The 18,819-nt window shown below is 43.0% G+C and overlaps 1 protein-coding gene across 3 annotated transcripts in view; it reads left to right on the top strand.

The window, feature by feature from the left end:
• Positions 1–18,819, top strand: part of cdh4 (cadherin 4, type 1, R-cadherin (retinal)) — a 210,489-nt gene that overhangs the window by 86,388 nt on the left and 105,282 nt on the right. For all 3 annotated transcript variants that reach the window (XM_035152798.2, XM_035152795.2, XM_035152796.2), the window contains exon 3: positions 3,225–3,248. Coding sequence is in view for 2 of the 3 variants with exons in the window: in XM_035152795.2 (XP_035008686.1) it covers positions 3,225–3,248 (24 nt within the window). In the remaining variant the exon portion in view is untranslated. The remainder of the gene's footprint in view (positions 1–3,224; positions 3,249–18,819) is intronic.

Here is an 18,819-nt window from a genome sequence, read left to right as displayed (position 1 = left end):
TGTATAGCTGTGTCCAACTTCAAACAGGAAAGATGTCAAATGAGCATGTGTTGTTCAAAATACCTGTTTACTTTCTGAAGTCACTTTGTCAATACTTGATGTTCACGTAGAGGCAACAAGAAAAATGTATTTTTGAGTATTGCCGTATTTGGTAATAGGAGGCTGTCGCTAACTTGGCTGTTACAGCATGTAAAGTGCTAGTGTTGAAAACCTTAAAACCTGTTGCAAAGAGGTTGTGGACAAAATCCCAGAATCTCAGTGGGGGGATCTCACTAACAAAACTGATGGACATGGTGCATCATCGTTGGCGCCTGTACGAGAATTTTTGATTGTGTATGTGTGTCTGTGTGTGTGTTTGAGTTTGCATGCAAGTGTGTTGCTGTGCTCCTCGGGAGTGCTAGCAGGCCAACTGAAGACAGAAGGAAAAGCAGCACAGCTCTGCACCATATGCCAAATATGAGCCCTTCTGCCAATTTGTGGGGGATACTGGCAAGTGCTAGCAAAGCTGAATTCTTGACAGAGGGAGATGAATAATTGAACATGTGCGGAGCGAAGTTCTGTTGGGATAGAGTGGGGTGCCTTTATACATGGAGAGAGGGAATGGAGACCGTCGGGCTGTCTACAAGCAAAACTCTCATTTAGATAGTGATGTGGTTGCTTTTCGTAAACAAGTCAAAAAGTTGCAGAGATTTTAAGTTGAACTTGAATGGATTTATGGTGAGACGTGCATGGAAAAAAAACACAAATCATTGGTATTTATGCATTTTGACCTCACACTGCATAAACTCTAACCAAAGAGGCCAAACGCTGTCATCGACCCGGCAAGCGTGCACCACAACCAAAAAGAAAACAGAGATTAGTATACATGTTGAGAAAGGAGGAATGCTGGGAGAGAAATCTGTGTAAATTAATAAGTTTGGCGAAGATGTTTATTCAAACGGGGGAATGCATTTTATATACACATTTTAATAATTTAGCAACAATCCAAATCCGTCTACAGTAAACGCAACAGTAGAAGAAGGCTGCAGGCTCTTACTCCTCCAGAATATTACACTAGACTGACCAGTCATCCAGCCCAGTCTCCTGACAGGTATAGTTAATTATTTAAAATGTTGACCTGGAAATACCTAACCCATATATTTTTAATCCATATGTTTGAGGGAGGCATGTGCAGCAGAGGCACATTTTAAGTTGTACATTATTTCAAGATTCCAACTATGCAGCACAGACAGAAGCACATCTAGTTACCACTGATGAGAAAAGGACAATGCTGTTTAGTGCAGCTCCGTCAAACATATTTGGTTCAGGCCTAAATAATATCAGAGACATTCAGGCATCATATTCACAGGCCGCCTTGTGCGAGAAACTCTTAATGACAGCTTCCAAGTGTGAAAGAATCTTTCCCTTCCTAGAGTATACATATTTTATTGGATTTTTTTATGTTGTCTTTGGCATTAGAGCCTGTCGTGGTGGGAAATCTCTCCTAAAAAAATCAACACACTGTCACGATCCATGATGTGAATTGCAAGCTTTCTTCCCGATTGTAAAATGTGCTGTTGAGAATATCCAGACTGGAACCAGCCTACGGACGTATTGATTTGCACCATTTAAGACACGATGTTGAGGATATGATAAGTTAAGCACCTGCTGAGGGAGTAAACGGCCGTAACAAGCAGTGTGTGTCTCCGGGTCTCAGGGTCGACAAGTTACTCAAGTCTTTGTTTGTCTGGAGGGGGAAATGTTTCAGGTCAGGTTCCCAAAAGTCTTCATAAATGTTTCTTTGTATCAGTAAATGGTTCTGCCTTAGACATTTCGATCTTCTAAACTTCCTTCATCATTTCCATCACACAAAGTGATGATGACTTGTAGGATACGAGTACTGTCCCATTTGTGTCATATGTGACATGTTCCAATTACTTTGATGTCATCGTTGACACATTGTGTCATCTATAAGAACATCGACTTCTCCAGCAAATCTAGGAAACATTATCTGACAACATATGGTAGAATTATGCTTTTCAACAAGGTCAAGACTTTTTCCGTGCTAGCAAATCTGTGATGCTGCGCTAAGGAACAAGAGCACTGAATGCTACCATCAGCATCCTCACAATGACAATGCTGACAAGCTAATGCCTCCAAGGTAACATCGCTGACATTTTTATGTCAATCCACGCAACAGTTGTAAAAATTGGAAAGGTCAGAAAGATTCATACTCCTGGGACCATGAATGTCAGCACTCTATTTCAAGGCATTTGCAACCAAGATTTCTTGAGATACTTTGCAGTGTGGCTAAAAACTGGGGCAGTTTAATTCCTTTCATTGTATTTCACCAAGCATTTGTGAGAAAGCAAAGTTCAAGTCACTAATAGACAGCATTTATCCTAGTATACAGGCCTGGGCATAACAGAGAACCTTACCCTTTAGTTGTTCCCTTTGCTTTTCATATCTGGGATGCTGGAATGCAGGATAAATAAATAGGATTAATGAAACCCAAGCTTCAGAAACTGTATTATCATAGTTGGTATATTTGTAAGTTTTGTTAGCTGTAAGCTTTGTAGATTTAAAATAAACATAGACAATGTTTGCAAACTCAAACTATGGAGTTGGCTTAACTAAGCGACTCTACTGGAGGACATTAGAAGGGCAGGCAACCAGGAGAGAGAGAGAGAGAGAGAGAGAGACGTCAAGAGCCTCAACCGCTGCTGCTCGCATTTCTGTCACCCAGCTGTGGTGCCAAGGTTTTAGCAAATGCCGCCCACAATGATACACATAAGTGTGTGCAATGTGCATATGCAATATACCGCAATTCTCTTGTGTTTCAGTGAGTGAGCACAAGAGCAATATAGACATCACAAAAAGCGTTTGGAGATAATGATGAATCCCACCGCTTGAGGCAATGACAAGAAGTATAAGAGAGAAAACAAACTGTATTCTGGTTAAATGGTGTAGCCTGAATAATAGACAGAGACAAATGTGAGCAACGACGCAGTTTTGACAGCACATTTTCTCCAATAGTAGCCCTTCGTTCTTTGTATGTCACTGTCTGGCTATTGGCTGTGACTTTCCATTAATCCTGAATAATTGATCTGTTTTATACTTTTGTTTAACGGTGACTTTAGTATTGCAATGCCACTTTTACTGAAACCTATTATGTTCTAATCATTGTCTCCTCTCTTCTTTCCCCTTGCCCCCCGTCTCCCTCTCTCTTTCTTTCTCGCTGACAGACACCACCCTTTCGAGTGAACGGGGTAAGTACCGCTGCCGCACACTCTTTCTTGATTTAGAGCCATCCATCCGTGTACTCGGTCAGCAAACAGCGGATTGGCCGTTTGTGTTGATGTGGAAGGAACCATTGTTCGATGCTAGTCTCAGTGGGGGAGCACCGAGCTATCACCAGAAAGCTATTTTCCCCTCGATCACATTGCATGTTATAGCAAATGTTGAAATGGAGAAAAACATCAAGCACAGACAATTATGAAAGCAGCATCCACAGACCCCTGTGGCCAATCAGAGCATATTTTGATTATTAGCATATTTTGCCTGCACCCGTTTTGCCTCGACCTACTTAGTCAATTTACCCCCTTTTGACTCCAATAGTGTACAATGAGGAGCCGACAAGGAGTGTCTATTACACTCTGTCTCATTCCAGCTTTTGTAGAATGTGTTTCCATGTAGTCTAAGCAGACAGTAGATGGATTCTCCCACTGTGACAGCCCCTCTTTTCATTCTAGTTTCAAATTTCACCCCCCATGTTGTGCTGTTATTAATGGCTTCCTGCTCTTGGAGGAGCAGTTTAATCACTTCATCAAACAGGCTGAAAGGGAGTCCATCTGCAGCACTGCAGCACTTTGTCTATATCCTTAGTTTGCGTGTGTGTGTGTGTGTGTGTGTGTGTGTGTGTGTGTGTGTGTGTGTGTGTGTGTGTGTGTGCGTGCTCACTATGGCCAGACATCTGGTTTGCCCTGTAAGCAGCATGAAAGCACCTGTGTCAGCCACTCTGCCTCTGTAGCACTGCTTAATGTGCATATAGATGTTCCCACTGTACATTTTATCATCAGAGTTTCACTATGGCTCTGAGACAAGAAGTGATCTTGCTGAGGTTGCTCTCTGCCCCGTGAAGGGTGATGGTTTGGGGCAAAATGTCGCGATAATTGGCGTGGCTGTATCACAAGTCGTAGACAAAACACCACATGCTGTGTGTCAAAGGGATGACAGGGAAGAGAGGTGTAAAGTTGTGGTTGAGATGAAGCACTTGAGGTTTATGTAGCTGGTTAACCTCCATCTGCTGGTGGAGGAGATGGTGATACACAATACAGGGAAGCTTGTGTAATCAATTTTTCATTGCCATGCGAGCAACAGTGTGGCACTCCCCCCCGCCCCCAATCCAGTTAGGCTTAAGCAAAGAGTGGGAATTTACAGTAGGCAAAGATTTCTATTCATTCTGAGAGTTATCCTTGATGTTGACCTCATCTCTGCCTTTCTTAACTGCCCCGCAGCTCGGACATTAAAACACCTGCACAAGCTCTCTCCTCTACCACAACTTTCCTTTTCCTTACTACTCAGTCATTACACAATGTGAATTATATTCCTCAGTGAAAGGCAGAAGAGAAGAGGGTATGAATTCAATGAGATGAGAAAGTGAGGCAAGCGAGAGCAAGGTCTGTGTGCCCTTGGTCCATTCAGGATGCGCAGCAAGCAGGCAGCCATCCAGTAGACTGAATATAGACTCAGCACAGCAAACGTCATTCACTCCATTATATCTGTTTCCCTACATATGTGTGTTTTTGGAAAAGCATAAACATACAGTATATACCTGCAGTGCAAAACAGTACACGCCGCTCCCTCCCTGCATATTCCTGTGCTTAACAAGCTCCTCTCTGCCCCCTCAGCAGCAGGGGTGTGTTTGGAGTCGTCTGATAGGCCTCCTCAATGTGAAGTGACTGCTGGCGCATCCTCTCCCAGCTTAATTGGCTGTACCTGATGCAGGAGGGCAAGGTGTAATGGTGATAAGGGAAAACGCTGTGCTTGGCTGGTTTTAGTGCCCTTATCTATAATCTCTGGATTGATTATGGTGTTTCTGCCAGCCGTGCAAATTGTTTAACTCCATCACCTCCACTGGAAACCTCTGTCTTGTCTAAACTACCTTGCCAACTGTAAACTGGATGGTGCATTTATCTGCTGGTTAGCCTACAATATCCAATATCCAATCTGCTACCGATATCTGCTTTTTGTTTGTGCTGACAAAGGGCTTCTTGCTCTCTCGCAGATTTGCCTAAAGGCAGCAGGGTTTATATTAGAGACTGCACAGTTTAGCCGTTGTAGCACATGAATGTCTTTTTTATGGTCAACTTAACAAGCCATATCTACCCACAGTTACTTCCGTGTCACTACCTAATTTAAAAAATCAGTATTCCTCTAAAAGCGAAAATATATCACAGGTTGAGTTTGATATGTAGGGGAATACACTCACTTGCTTTCTTAATGAGAATAAGATGACACTCATATGTTAGCATGCTAACTGTATAGCTTAGCCAGCAGCCAGTTGACTTAAGTCCCTTTTCCACAGGTCAAAAAAAGCTCACTAGCAGTCGCTAACATCTGGCTTTTGTCTGCATTGGGAATGATTGCTGAAACAATCAGCATTCAGTCTCGGTTCGAATGACGCCAGTGGACATGTGATTTATTCAGCTCCGACTCCGATCGGCAGTGATGGACACTGTGCAAATGCGAGTGTGCAAATTTTGACAGAAAGATGAGAGAGCGCCTTTGTCTTCGGTGCATTTCTGACATTGAACACGACGATCCTGGAAAAAAGAGAAAGCCAAACTCCTCTTTGGGAGATAATCACTTTTTTAAAAACTAACTTTGGTGAAGGGGTTTAGAAAAAATCTCTTCTACTCGTACTTTTATCAACATGTGGCTTTGGATGACCTCCGCCCCAAAGATATTTTGTTTAGTTGGATTGTTTTGTTTGTTTTATTGTGAGCAAGATAACTCAAAAACTACTGAACACATTTCCATGAAAAGTGGTGAAAGGATGTTAGAGGGGCCAAGAAAGAAGCCCTGATAAATTTCATTTTTGTATTCCTTTATTTTATATTGCAAGATTTTCGGACATTTTCACAAGCGAATAATGCGGGATCTTGATAAAAAACTAAATCAAGCATATTTAGGGAACATTGTTTTTGAGTGTGTGAAATTTGGTGCAGATTCAAATAATAACCGGGTCTAGCAGATTTGAAAATGGTTTCCTTAGGGGACTGTTGGGCCTGTATGAGCTCCACTGAGTGCCATTCGGCTTCTATTTTAAATCCTTTGTACCTTGGAATCTAAATCTTGCCAAAAAAGTAAATAAGCATTTGTCCCAGAATGCGGAACTATTTATCAATACATAAACTCTCTACCGCTACACCAGATGCTTTGAGTAGAGTCTCTCCCTCACACTGTTGGCACCCCCCACCCACTCCTCCCTTTCATTGGTTCTGAGTAGCGGTCGGGGCTGAAAGAGCAGCTAATGGGCTGCAAAATGTCTCCAAAGCTGGAGCCACAACAGAAGCTGATGTTTTGAAAACCCCTCTGAAACAACACGATCTCAGACAGTGCACAGAGAAGCAAAAGGGGTGGGGGGGTGGGGTGGGGCATCCCTGGTTTCCTCTAATGTGTCAGTGAGGCCATTTCTGTCAGCCTAATTGTAGTAAAGCTTTCCTTGTGGCCTTGGTGAAATGGTGTAATTGCCAGCTTGTTGGGCTGCACTCTGTAGTGTTCCCTTTTGTCATGTAACGAAATGGATGAACGCAGCTCACTGGCGTCCTGGCATTTGTTGGTTCGGTCTAAAGCCTGGCTGCAGAGCACTGTGCTTAGTTGGTGCAAATTCAAGGCTCAGGGATATTGACAGGGCAACGTGAAATATTGCAGTTGGCAATTTTCTCTGGACAAGTTGATTTACCTGCATGGAACCTGAGATTAATAGCACCTAGGGAAACAGGGGATGGAGTTCCACAGCAGCGTTAATAAAAGCGTGTTAATTTGAAGGGCATTCCTCTTAATAATCTTAGTGTGTATGTGTTTTATTTGTGATATTGTCAAAATGAAATGCCTTTGCCAATGTGTAGCTGTGTTGAATGCAATTCTTGATAATACGTGAGCATTTGTCTCTGCTCAGCTGCTTCTCTTCCCCCTCAGTACCAATTAAAGCTGTTTTTCTGCAGCAGATCTTGAGCTGATGAAGACAGCCACTAAGAGCTCTTGAAGTAAAGTCACACAGGACCTGTATGGCAGATGGTTTGAGCAAGAGTGTGTGCGAAGAGCGAAAGCAGCGCAAAGGGAACAAACAAGCATAAAAATGGCAGCCTGCCTCCAGCGAGGAGCTCCTGTTTTCTACCCAATTTAAGACTTTCCATTTCTAAATTTTCAAACTTTTCCTCAAAAATGCTGTCAAACCTGCCGGAGACCAGGGGAAAACATAAGATCTTGTTCTGCGGAGAGTTTTTGCCCAACATCTTCCAAAAACTATCCAGACAAGTCAAATATTTCTCAGTGAAAAAAAAGGAAAAAGGGATTGGGAGCTGCTCTGTCTCACGGCTTTGACCAGCTCTCCCAGCTGAATGGAAACAAGCTTTACCGCGGCCTTTAGCTACAAAGGCTGAGGCAGCAGCGAGCTGAGGCACAGAGGACACTGCCTAATGGCTACAAGTCCAGCTTCTCCCAGTGGATTACATGTTTTTAAAAGATAAGGTTTGATCAGGCTTTTTATAGAGGAAAAAGCCTCCTTTCATGATGCAGATGAGAGCAGACAGGAAACTCGCTGGAACCAATGGGCTCCCAGGCTTTGTGCTGAGGCTCAAATGAGGAAGATCACATTCAATACAAGCTTTTCTTCATGGTCACACCACTGCACTGTGTCTCACCTGGGCTCAATTTTCTTTCAGCACTTTCGTAGGAACACGCGTCATCTGTGATGTCGAGCATGTGGGGTTATTTCTGTTTTAATCTCAATACTGTGCCTTTATTATCTCAGCTATGGTGTATACTTGACCAATTAGTTTGCATCTGTACTGGGACTAATGAAGCCACGTTTCCTGGGGTTAATTACACCAGCATTATGGGATATAATGAGGAACAGGAAATTGTAAAGTGCACTTTATTATCTCTCTCTTTCATCATCACCTCCTGCTGGGTGAGACTTTCTCCTCTCCAGTACTCCCTACATCCCTTTATATAACATTCCTCTCTCCTCTGCTCAGTACTTCCAGGCACATCCTCCCCTTCTCTCAGCGACGAGGCTGGGTAGTAGCATTAATGGCTTGCGAGACAAAGCTGGTTTGGGTGAATCTCCAAACAATTAAAGTGCAGAGACCATTATTATGGCCAATTGCTGATTTTAGACGCCCCTTCTCCCCTCAATGGTAGAGCTATGGAACAGTGTCAATCTTCAAGATCAGGGTTGGAATTATAATGTGCTACAGAGCTGACACCCGCACGAGGCCAGGCCCTCAAAGAGGCATGTTCGTGATTGGCACCCAGGTTTGCACAAAAAACATTAAGTTCCCTCAGTTTTGAGAAAGAAAAAAAAAGTGTGATATTTTTTCACCTCAGACACTCTCAAAGGCGCACGGAACATTCAAGTTTGCTTTAATATGAAGTATTCTGAGGCGATTTCTGTGGCTGGCTCTTAACTCTGCATTTGTTGCTTTTCTCTGTCAAATGGGTATTTCAATGGGAACGATTTGCCTGTCAATCACATCTACCTCTCAAGGTTCCTTACGCGCACAGATTACTCTGCGTTTGTGTGTCGAGTGTGTGTGTGTGTGTGTGTGTGTGTGTGTGTGTGTGTGTGTGTGTGTGTGTGTGTGTGTGTGTGTGTGTGTGCCCAGTGAATGTACCAATGGATGTGCTTGCTGCTTTCCCGTTGTGTGCGTGTAGCTGGTTGCACACGTGTGCATGCATGCTCAGTATTTTATGTTATAAGTATTAATCTGTCACTTCTATAAGATTACTGCTGGAGCTGACTTCATGTGGCGCATGTCAACCTTCCAACTGACAGAACCTGCTGAGTTCCTGACGTTTATTCTAGCTGCACTTCCCTCCGTGTTACCAAATTACTTTAATCGACCAAAACTTGACAAATTAATATCATTTAAACTCCCTCTGACTCATTTCTCCACAGCCGTATGGATTTTCTCCCCCCTTTAGTTGCAAATTTGGTATTTAGAGCACATCTAGTCTCACTGGGCCCTTTTCCATTAACGACACAACACTGTTGTGTAATTATTGCTCATCTGCACTAGTAAGCAGATACCACTAGCAGCTGAGGAACTCACTAATGATAACGCTCCAGTACAGCCCAGACATTTTGTTAACACAAACATGTTCAAGTTTCAGTCTGTAAGGTTAAGTTACCTCTTGTGTTATATTGCAACCAGCACCGCCCACCTGACCCTCCCAAGTGTGTAGCTGTTTTCAGACAATAACTCTGGAGAATGGAAAAGCTCTCTTGACATCTTTGTTGCTGAGATATTTTTTTTCTTTATTCAGTTTTTTATCTGTTGTGGTTTAGAAACTTCATCAACTTACACACTCGCTTGTGTCCTCCGGAGAATCTCCTGCAGGCATCTCACATGGGCTCATTCGGGCATTGTGCAGAGGTTTTATTAGGGGGCTAGCAGGAAAAAACTTCTGACGCGGACTTCGACATGTTCAACCCATCTGAAGATGTCAGATTATCGAGCGTTCAGTGCAGGTCTGAAAGCAACTATACAAATGTGAAAGGACCTCTCTAGTGTTTAGTTGTCCACTCTGGGCTACTGTAGAAACGTGTTGCTGCAACATGGTGGACTTTGTGTAAGAGGATCAGCTCCCAATGTAGATAAACTGTAGATAAACTGTAGATACACAAGGAGGACGACTGCTCCTTTTTGGTTTGCAGCTCTTATAATACAAGTCAGTCAGACTTTTTGATCCCACTTAAATATTTTTTATTTCCAAATTCCAAAAACTTTTCTTATTTTTGTGATCACATTAGAAATACTGTTTCTATCCAAATCTGATTTAGTTAGGGTTCTTGTAATTAGTATTGTTTTTTAAACTAAAGAGCCTCCGGCACAAGGTTGACTTCTCCCAATTTATACAAATAACAAATAATATCCAGCACCAGCTTTGTGCGTTTCAGGTAACTAAAACACAACAATTCTTAGTTTCTAGTGATTATCCAATAAAAACATAATTGTTAAAAAAAAATGTGCTAATACATCCTACACACTTGACCTTTAACATGAACAATTCTTTTGCAAGGTTATCAACTTTGTAATGAACTTTGTGGTTTTTCTTTTACACAATATTCTAAACGTTACCCAAAATTGCTAAAGTGCTAGAGGGACTTAATGTATCTCTTTAGAGTCCTTATTAATTGCTTAACTAATGTACATAAACTCCCATTTGTAATAGTAGTAAGGTCACCGAAGACATTTCCATTTTTAATCTCGAGGGCGTAGACACTGAAACAGCTCCAGGACTAAAAAGTAATGCCATGCAAAGTATTACCACTCATTTTCACGAGACACGGGGAGAACTGTAAAACACTCTGTTAAGTATTCTCCCTGGAAAAGAAAAATGAAACCTGTGTTTTCTGTGAAGTATGAAGAGGCGTATTTTTCTCACCTGTGACAAACTCTGCTTCCTAGTCACGCAACTGTCAGAATCACTTTGCTGCTACAATTTTATCCTTCATCATCCAAAAAAGCACATTCACCATCCACCTGTGAGTCAGGCACGGAGGACGGCATGTGGCTGTTTACATTTTATGAAAAGGAGTTTTAAACACAAAGCTCTGTTATTGTGAATCCTTTGAGATTCAAATATTTTTTAATTACACTGAATCAGACTGTATGTTTGGGTGTGTGCACAGTACAGTGTTTTATTTTACCCATCAGCCATCTGTCTCTTCTACAGCTACTTCTGTATGTGGTTTCCAGCATGATTCATAATGTCTTTGCAATGCTGTTTCATTCAGCTGTTGTTCTTATTCAATATTTAGTGTTGTTATGGTGATGCTATAAAAAAAATGCTTATGGCCTGCTGTATAGATGGAGATGTTGACCAGTTTGTCATATGTCCAATCCAGAGTCCTGCACACATACAGTTTTGCAAACCCACTCCTGCAAAACTGTACCTGATCAGAACCATTACCCGCAATCATCTCCAAGTCAAATCTGGACCCACCCAGACCCATTGACATGTCGCGTGACCCGACCCGTCACACATTCTACACACTCTCATCTTATGGGTTATGGCCTCCTTGTTCTTCTGTATTGGTGGTTGTGTAGTTATGTTCTTGGTAAAGAATCTGTTAATCGTAACTTATTTAGAAAATCACTTTATATATTGATTTATCCACAAAAAAACCTTTGTTTTTCACCCAATGCCTGAATTTATATAAATATATTTTTACCCATCACACTTAATTTTTGCGGGTAACTCTGCTCCAGTAACTCAGTGTGAAGTACTGGATGGGTTAAATTTTTTAAATTGATGAATTTCCACGATATTACTAAAATGGTGAACATTTCCCCCTCTAAACATCACCATGTTAGCATGGTGGTTGTTGGCATGTCGATATTTAGCTCAAAGCTGCATAAGAATAGCCTCTCAGAGCTACTAGCACCATCCGATGGAATTCTTCTTTTTTTTAAGTGATAAATATTGCAAGTATTACTTGCAAATGAATGGATGTTATCAGCTTTAATCTGCTGTAGGTGTAATATTTGAGATTCACACAAAGTGTTGTTTCTTCATCGTCCATCATCGCTTCCATGGCCTAACATATCAATACCTCAATTCATTCTGAACTGATAGAAGTGTTCTACACCCTGATATTTCTCATTTTAGGGCCAGAGGAAAGAAAGAAAGCGTACTGCTGCTTCAACCTTTCCAAACAGCACCTTTACAAACAGTTTTTCTTCGGCCGACTCTTACAGCTCCATCACTCTCACTTTTACCTATACTCTGTAGATTAGCTCCGTGCAGCGCTGGTGGAAGAATGAGGCCAGCTCAAATCAAACATTAATCAGCTTCTGTTTTATAAGATAGAGGGAGCGCCTGCACTCCCTGGGTCCCCCTCCTTCTTGCCCTTAGCTCGCCCTCCCAACGAATGTTAATGTGACTCCCATTACTCATTTATGAGCTGCCCGCTTCTCACTGCCCAGAGCCTGGGGTCCAGGCCTAGACTGGCATGGCGGGCACATCGGAGGTGGACGGCTGTGCCAGGGTGTTCAGCGGTGGCAGGTTCAGGTCTGTTTTTAAAGGAGGATGTGGTCTAGAGGGAAGCGCTGTTGACTGGGTTGTCTGGAACAGGATGTTTTTGTAAAGGTAGGCAGTTGTGAATATGGTGCTATATTTACAGTAGGTGATATATGGAGTGAGAAAACAACACTGTCATCAAAACTGGGAGGATCACTCACTCACATAAGACCAAAGGCAAGCTGTCTTATTTTTATTCAGTGAATGGGCAGTGCGATATGATGTATTCACATTTGGACTGTTGTAATTGGACATAAATCTCACTAAATTGCCTCCATGGTGAGACTAAGTACCTCGATATGTGCAGACAGGCGGCTTTAAAGAGTTAGAGCTGAGTGGCTGTTCTCTGTATCCAGGACACAGAGTGCAGCAGGAGTCATTCTTATTCTTAGTAGTGACATCAATAAAGGAGCGAGCCTGCGCAAGGTGAAGCACAATCTCTCCTGACAGTGTGTGTCTGTGAAGAGTTGCCATCAGTGTCGTGTAGAAATGAATGAATTAGGATGAGTATGGGTGGGGACTCATGTGCCTGTGGCTGCTACCGTATATGTGTGTGTAAAAAGAGCGGAGGTAGAGTGAGGAAGAGAATAAAGAGGAGGGAGAAGTGTGGCCGTTTTACCCAAAGCCGCTCTGAGCTCATGTGCGGCAGCGACAGTGACGGTGCTGCGTGGTGTGAAGTGGCTGATGATCCCGGATCCCACAGATTGTCACGCAATCCTGTTTCCCACACGGCTTTGCTCTTTGCCTCACCTTTCTCCCTCATGGCACTGCTGCTTCAATAGAAGTGTACATGCAGGCCTTCACTGTTTCCATGCATGTTTAATGCCTGTACTAGAATTACCAGAGATGGCACTCTCCAGCACATGTCGACATTTTTCCTGTTACTGTTCCCTGCGTCATACAAATGGCTTCGCTCTAGAACATAATGGGGAGAGCTGAACAGTGTTTTTACACACTGAATATTTTAAAGGTGATCAACCGACAGTGGCGGTGTCATTGTTTCACATGGGGAAAGAAAGCACAAATACAGATTCATGTTTATTTTAAGAAAACTCGCCCAAGGAGGTTGTCTTCTCCTTCATCCAGCTCTTGCCTATGGAGCCTCACATATTTGTGGCCTTGGGGGGATTCCCAGCATGCAGCAGAAACAGAAAGTGTGTAGCCTGTGGCTATAAGGCAGATACTTCTCCTAGAGTGTTACACAGCACAAATACACACATGTATACTTATCTCCTCTGGGAGTGCTAATCCACAAGAGATGAAAGAAGACTCCCACTGGTCTCTGATCCCTGTGTCCTGCTGCGACGGATCATTTGGTGCCTGGCGGAGAGAGACAGGTCCAGTTGATGCTCCCACACATGTGTCCTTGACCAAAGCACAGATGTGACTAAGGCCAAGCCCCCTGCTGATCCAGAAAGTTCCCTATTAGAAATCGATGTCCATTTGACGCCCCTTCCATTCAAGCGCTCTTTGTGCTGTGTCTGCATCACCTTGGAGAGAGAGAGAGAGAGCAGAGAGAGAGAGAGAGAGAGAGAGAGAGAATGTCTGTATGCATACTGACGGCTGCTTTACACTTCCCTGAATCGTGGTGTTTCCTCATGGGAAGCCAGGCGTTAATGCCAGATAAACTATCTCCCCTTCATTATAGGAAACAGAGTCCTCTGCTCAACCTTGACGCTTTGAAGTGGTGCAAAAGTTCACTCAGAGTCCACTGACCATGTCTGCTTGTACTTAAGTGTGGATTAAGGCTGGGTACCGAAATCTGGTGCCAGTGAGGCACCGTTTCCTACATGGCAGGTACCAGCTGGACAAACTACCATACAGATTGCGATGCCTAATTTCAATGCCTGAGCTCTGTGCTGAAATAGTTGCCCTGCTTACAGAAAACATTAACGTCATCGCACATGCCTAGTATTCATTACACTGAACTTTGGTGGCAACACACTCTCTACACGGCTCCAGCAGATAGTACTTAACTCAACCTTGAGTTGACACGACAACAAAATGCCTGAAGCTAAATGGTTGACAGTGGGGCTGCATGTCATGTAAATGGATTGAGACACTGGGATGTGCAACAAATGTTTTTGAAAACAATTCAGTGTAATGGGAATAACCCGACAAACTTAATGAAGCATCTGGTGCTGCACAGTGTACATTTGAAAGCAGAGAGTTTCTCCCTGTTTGACTGGTTGCGTGGTCGTCCATAGCCCCGGCAGTGGGGAGACAATTCAAAATTTAAATTTTTATAGCCCATATTCACAAATCACGATTTTTCTCATAGGGCTTTGAACGGTGCGGCGGAGAAAAGACAGTGTCTAACATAAATGGAGAGGTGTATCAATGTCTAAAGTATTTATATAAAAGAAAAAGTCAGACAGAGACGAAGGGAACAGTAATGACTGTTTTATTGATAGAGGTGTTGCCAATAATAGTTGTATATTTTAGTATATGTTATATTGTATATCTAAGCAATTGATGACGATATGGAGCTTGAGTATTTTGCTTTATACCTGAAACAGTTATTTAGTGTTAAATTATTGTAGTTGGGTTTTATTTATTATGTGATTTTGTTATGCAACTTTGCTCAGAGCTGGTACTGATCTATATTTGTATATTTAAGTTAAGTATACCTGTTGACAGTTCATATGTGAAATTATAACTTCTAATTAGCCTCAGTAATAAAAAAGCCTTTCCTATCACTGACTGTTTTACTTCTTTTATAAAAAAAAAAAGTATTGATTCTGGCACCATTTAGGAACCAGAACCATTTTAAAAGTGGATGCGCTCATGCACCTGCACTGGGAAGCATGTGTGTATTCATTTGTATCGCTGTTATGAGCATGTACTTCTGCTCTACAAGAACATCAACGTGGATGCTGAAATGAATACACCACCATTAAATGTGGAGGAGGAATAAAGAACATTTCTTAGCAGAAAGCTTTTATCCCCTTCACGAGGACAGACTCAGTCATACTAACACCCTGGTGCATCCATAAGGCCATGCTGAGAGCTGCTGCTGCTGCTGACTGATGTCGGTCTTTGTGGTAGTTCTCCTCAGTGTCATGAATTTTAAAGAACAGATAATAAACCCCAAGGGCCCTTATTCAGCACAACAGCACTTAATAAGGAAATTGCCAACCTACATCCTCCACCTTCACCCACAGATACAGTGCAGATGACTATCTTCAGTTCTGACTACATCCTTAATTCTCTGCTTGACTGCTAGCCTAAATGGGAGCCTTGCTTCAGAGAAAGAAAATAAAGGAATCAGCAGTAAGGGATTGCTCAAGGTGTCTCTGCAAAGGTTTCTGTTCTTTTCCCGAGTCCCACACTAAAGCCGAGCCGGTTTTATGAAGCCAGAGGTGCATAAAATCATATGGCACGGTGTTTTATATGTGCGCTCTTTAAAGGAGAAAGCGAGGAATGTGTCAGGAGTGTGTGTAGACTTTATGGATATGCGCTACCACTTTGTGAAACTGCAAATGCATGCCAAAAATGATGCCTCATTGTAACGCTGGTGTGCGTTTAAACACCCTTAGACTAATGCCTGACACTTAACGAGGCATAACACATTATATGTTAAGGTAAAACCGTAGTTACAGTGAAGGAACAAGATGCTATGCTCCCTCTGGTGTAGTCAACACGTTTTCAGACTCTTGAGTGTAGATCTGTGGGCAGTCTGCTGGATTGTTTCATGTCAAGTTCTATATTACGGGCTCTTTTCTCTGCACAAAGTAAAAGTTACTGTTAGTAATAGTTCAACTTTGGGTTATATTTTCTTGTTCGCTTTCATGCTAAGAGTTGGATGAGAGGACTGAGGCCAATCTGCAGTGCAGTGAATGTATCTGGAGCCAGAGGTTGTAGCGTCTAACAGCTAGCAGCTACCTTGAAAGCTCGCAGCCTAGTTTAAAACTTGTCTCTTGTTTTGCCGAGTGGGCTAGCTCCACTCGGGCATGTCCAGTTTCACTTTTGCAGAACACACTGCGCTGTGCTTGAACCTATACTGCTAAAACAGGTGGCGCACGGTCTCCCTGTAAAAGGACACCTTTGCGAGCTCATAAATAACAATGGTGAATGTTAGGGCCGCGTAGAACACACGGGGGTCACCTCCGCACAAGTAGGGCAGTGTTGTCCATGGAGGATTGGGGCGCATCCTCCCTGCGTCTATCCAGAAGTGGTTTCATCAGCAGGTTTAGAGCAGGAAGCGTCTGGTTAATATTTAGGGCGAAGCACAGTGAACATTAGTTTTCCCTCAGGCTCTCATTTCCTCCCCCTCTCGCTCTCTCTGGTGCCAGCTCTGCGACAGGTGTCCGTTCAGCTCGGGATGTGATAAATGAAAGGCTGTTTGTCTAAGGCAGGAAATAAAATGCACCCTGCAGGGCAACAAATAAAAACAGGGCTCCCAAACATCTTGAACTGGATTAATCACACAATAAGAGTCGCTCTCCTGAGACCCAGTCTGTAGCCATTTATGAAAACAACTCCTCTATTAGTCACTCATTAACAACATGATTAAGCGCCACTATAACCTACTTCCAGGATGTGTGCAGTTTATTTTACTTTCACTCCGGTGCACATTCATTAACACTTTATACGAACGATGATGACAAAGTCTTTCTTTAAACAAACAAGTACCATCGTGAGTTTTCTCAACTAATAAACTTTATTATGATGAATTTCTGTGTTGACACACTATGTAGCTCCACAGTTATTGTAATCACATAAAAACGTCACTTAACCTCACTGCACCAGTGTGTGTGTGTGTGTGTGTGTGTGTGTGTGTGTGTGTGTGTGTGTGTGTGTGTGTGTGTGTGTGTGTGTGTGTGTGTGTGTGTGTGTGTGTGTGTGTGTGTTTTTGTCGTCATTACAGCAGGAGTTAATGATGCTGAGAGAGAGGGGCACCGCTCTGGGGTGGCTGGAGGGACACAAGACATGTACCTGCCTTCTCCTAAAACATTCATTAAGCAGCACAGTGTTCACATCACATCACATCACTGCCTGAGTCCAGGGAGGGCTACATTAGCTGCTTATTCATATTTCATTGCATGCGCATGCAATGATTTGCCTCGTGGGGCTCAAAAGCAGTTGCCTGTAGTCTAAAGAGATAAAATGAGCAAAGAGGGTTATACTGGTTCTGAGCTGGTGCAGCTTTGAAATGTAACCAATATTTTATCGTGAAGCAGCTGCAGCTCACGGGCTCTCACAGTTCCACCTGCCGCTGGAAGCAGGAAAACGAAACGGGAGCTGTCGTGACACCGTGTCAGCTCATAACACGACTGAGTGTTCCAATTGGACCCATGATATATTTATCCCTTTGCTGGAAAAAAGGCTCTTGATGCTGAAGTTGATGACGTGTTATTAACATTGTGCACTTTGAGTGCATAATTGCTGAAATTTCATGAAATGGAACGCTGGCTCTATAAAGATTATTCCACTGTCGGCATGTTTTTTTCTTATAAAAATTTTAAAACGACAATCATGAAAATATATTTAGGCAGCGCACTTTCACAGTACATGCATTACAGTGCCGTCACACACACACACACACACACACACACACACACACACACACACACACACACACACACACACACACACACACACACTTACACAAATATACCTCCTTATCCTGTCCACCCCCACACAAATTCACCTGGTAGAACAGAGTGACCTCGTTCTGCCAAAACCCTTCAGTCATCCTCAGTGCACACACACACACACACACACACACACACACACGCACACACACACACACGCACACACACTCACACTGATACACACCTACAATACATACACTCGCTTGCCTCTCGCTCAGCCATGTTGCGCGCCGGCTCCCAGCGAGCACCCTCCCTCAGTGGACCTGTTAAGTGATTAGCTCACCACTGCACACAGCCACGTGCACAGTTCCTGCACGAGAAAGTCCAGCTGGGATCACACAACCTATAGAGTCCTATAACGCTCTAATGAGAGAGAGATTAGCCAGAGACGGCAGCAGCAGATGATCCCATCACTGAGAAGTTAAATTAGGCTATTTTCAGTCACCCAGTGTTTGCTGAGAGCAAGGGAGCAGGGACCCAGTAGGCACTGAAATATTTGGCTGACTGATAATGGTTGACTGAGCAGGTCAGGATTTTGAGATGAATTTATGATTATAACATGATGACGGAAATTGCACGATTCAGTATTTTTTACAGTATACAGTGTTTTCCCACCGCCGCAGTGGAACTAAAGCAAGCGTACGAGAGAGAGAGGGAAAAGAGGAAAAGAAAGAGAAGAGAGAAAGGTAGATTTCAGCAGCTAACATTAAGTCAGATAGATTTTGATTGCCTGTTGATATTGACTCCGACCACCGGTGTATAGCCCATTTGGTTTAACTGCACAAGCATGTTTGTGCAAGCTTGGGCCCATCAGGATAGGAGTGATGAAGACAGTGCAGTGGGGATCCATGTCTTTGAATTAAACCCCATAAAATGTCTGTGTACGTTTCCAACCTCATGAATTTGTCTCTGTGTGCCTGGTGTAGGT

Source organism: Hippoglossus stenolepis, chromosome 3 (genome assembly GCF_022539355.2).
Source record: "Hippoglossus stenolepis isolate QCI-W04-F060 chromosome 3, HSTE1.2, whole genome shotgun sequence".
NCBI lineage: Eukaryota > Metazoa > Chordata > Actinopteri > Pleuronectiformes > Pleuronectidae > Hippoglossus > Hippoglossus stenolepis.
This window is presented reverse-complemented; position numbering and strand designations above follow the sequence as displayed.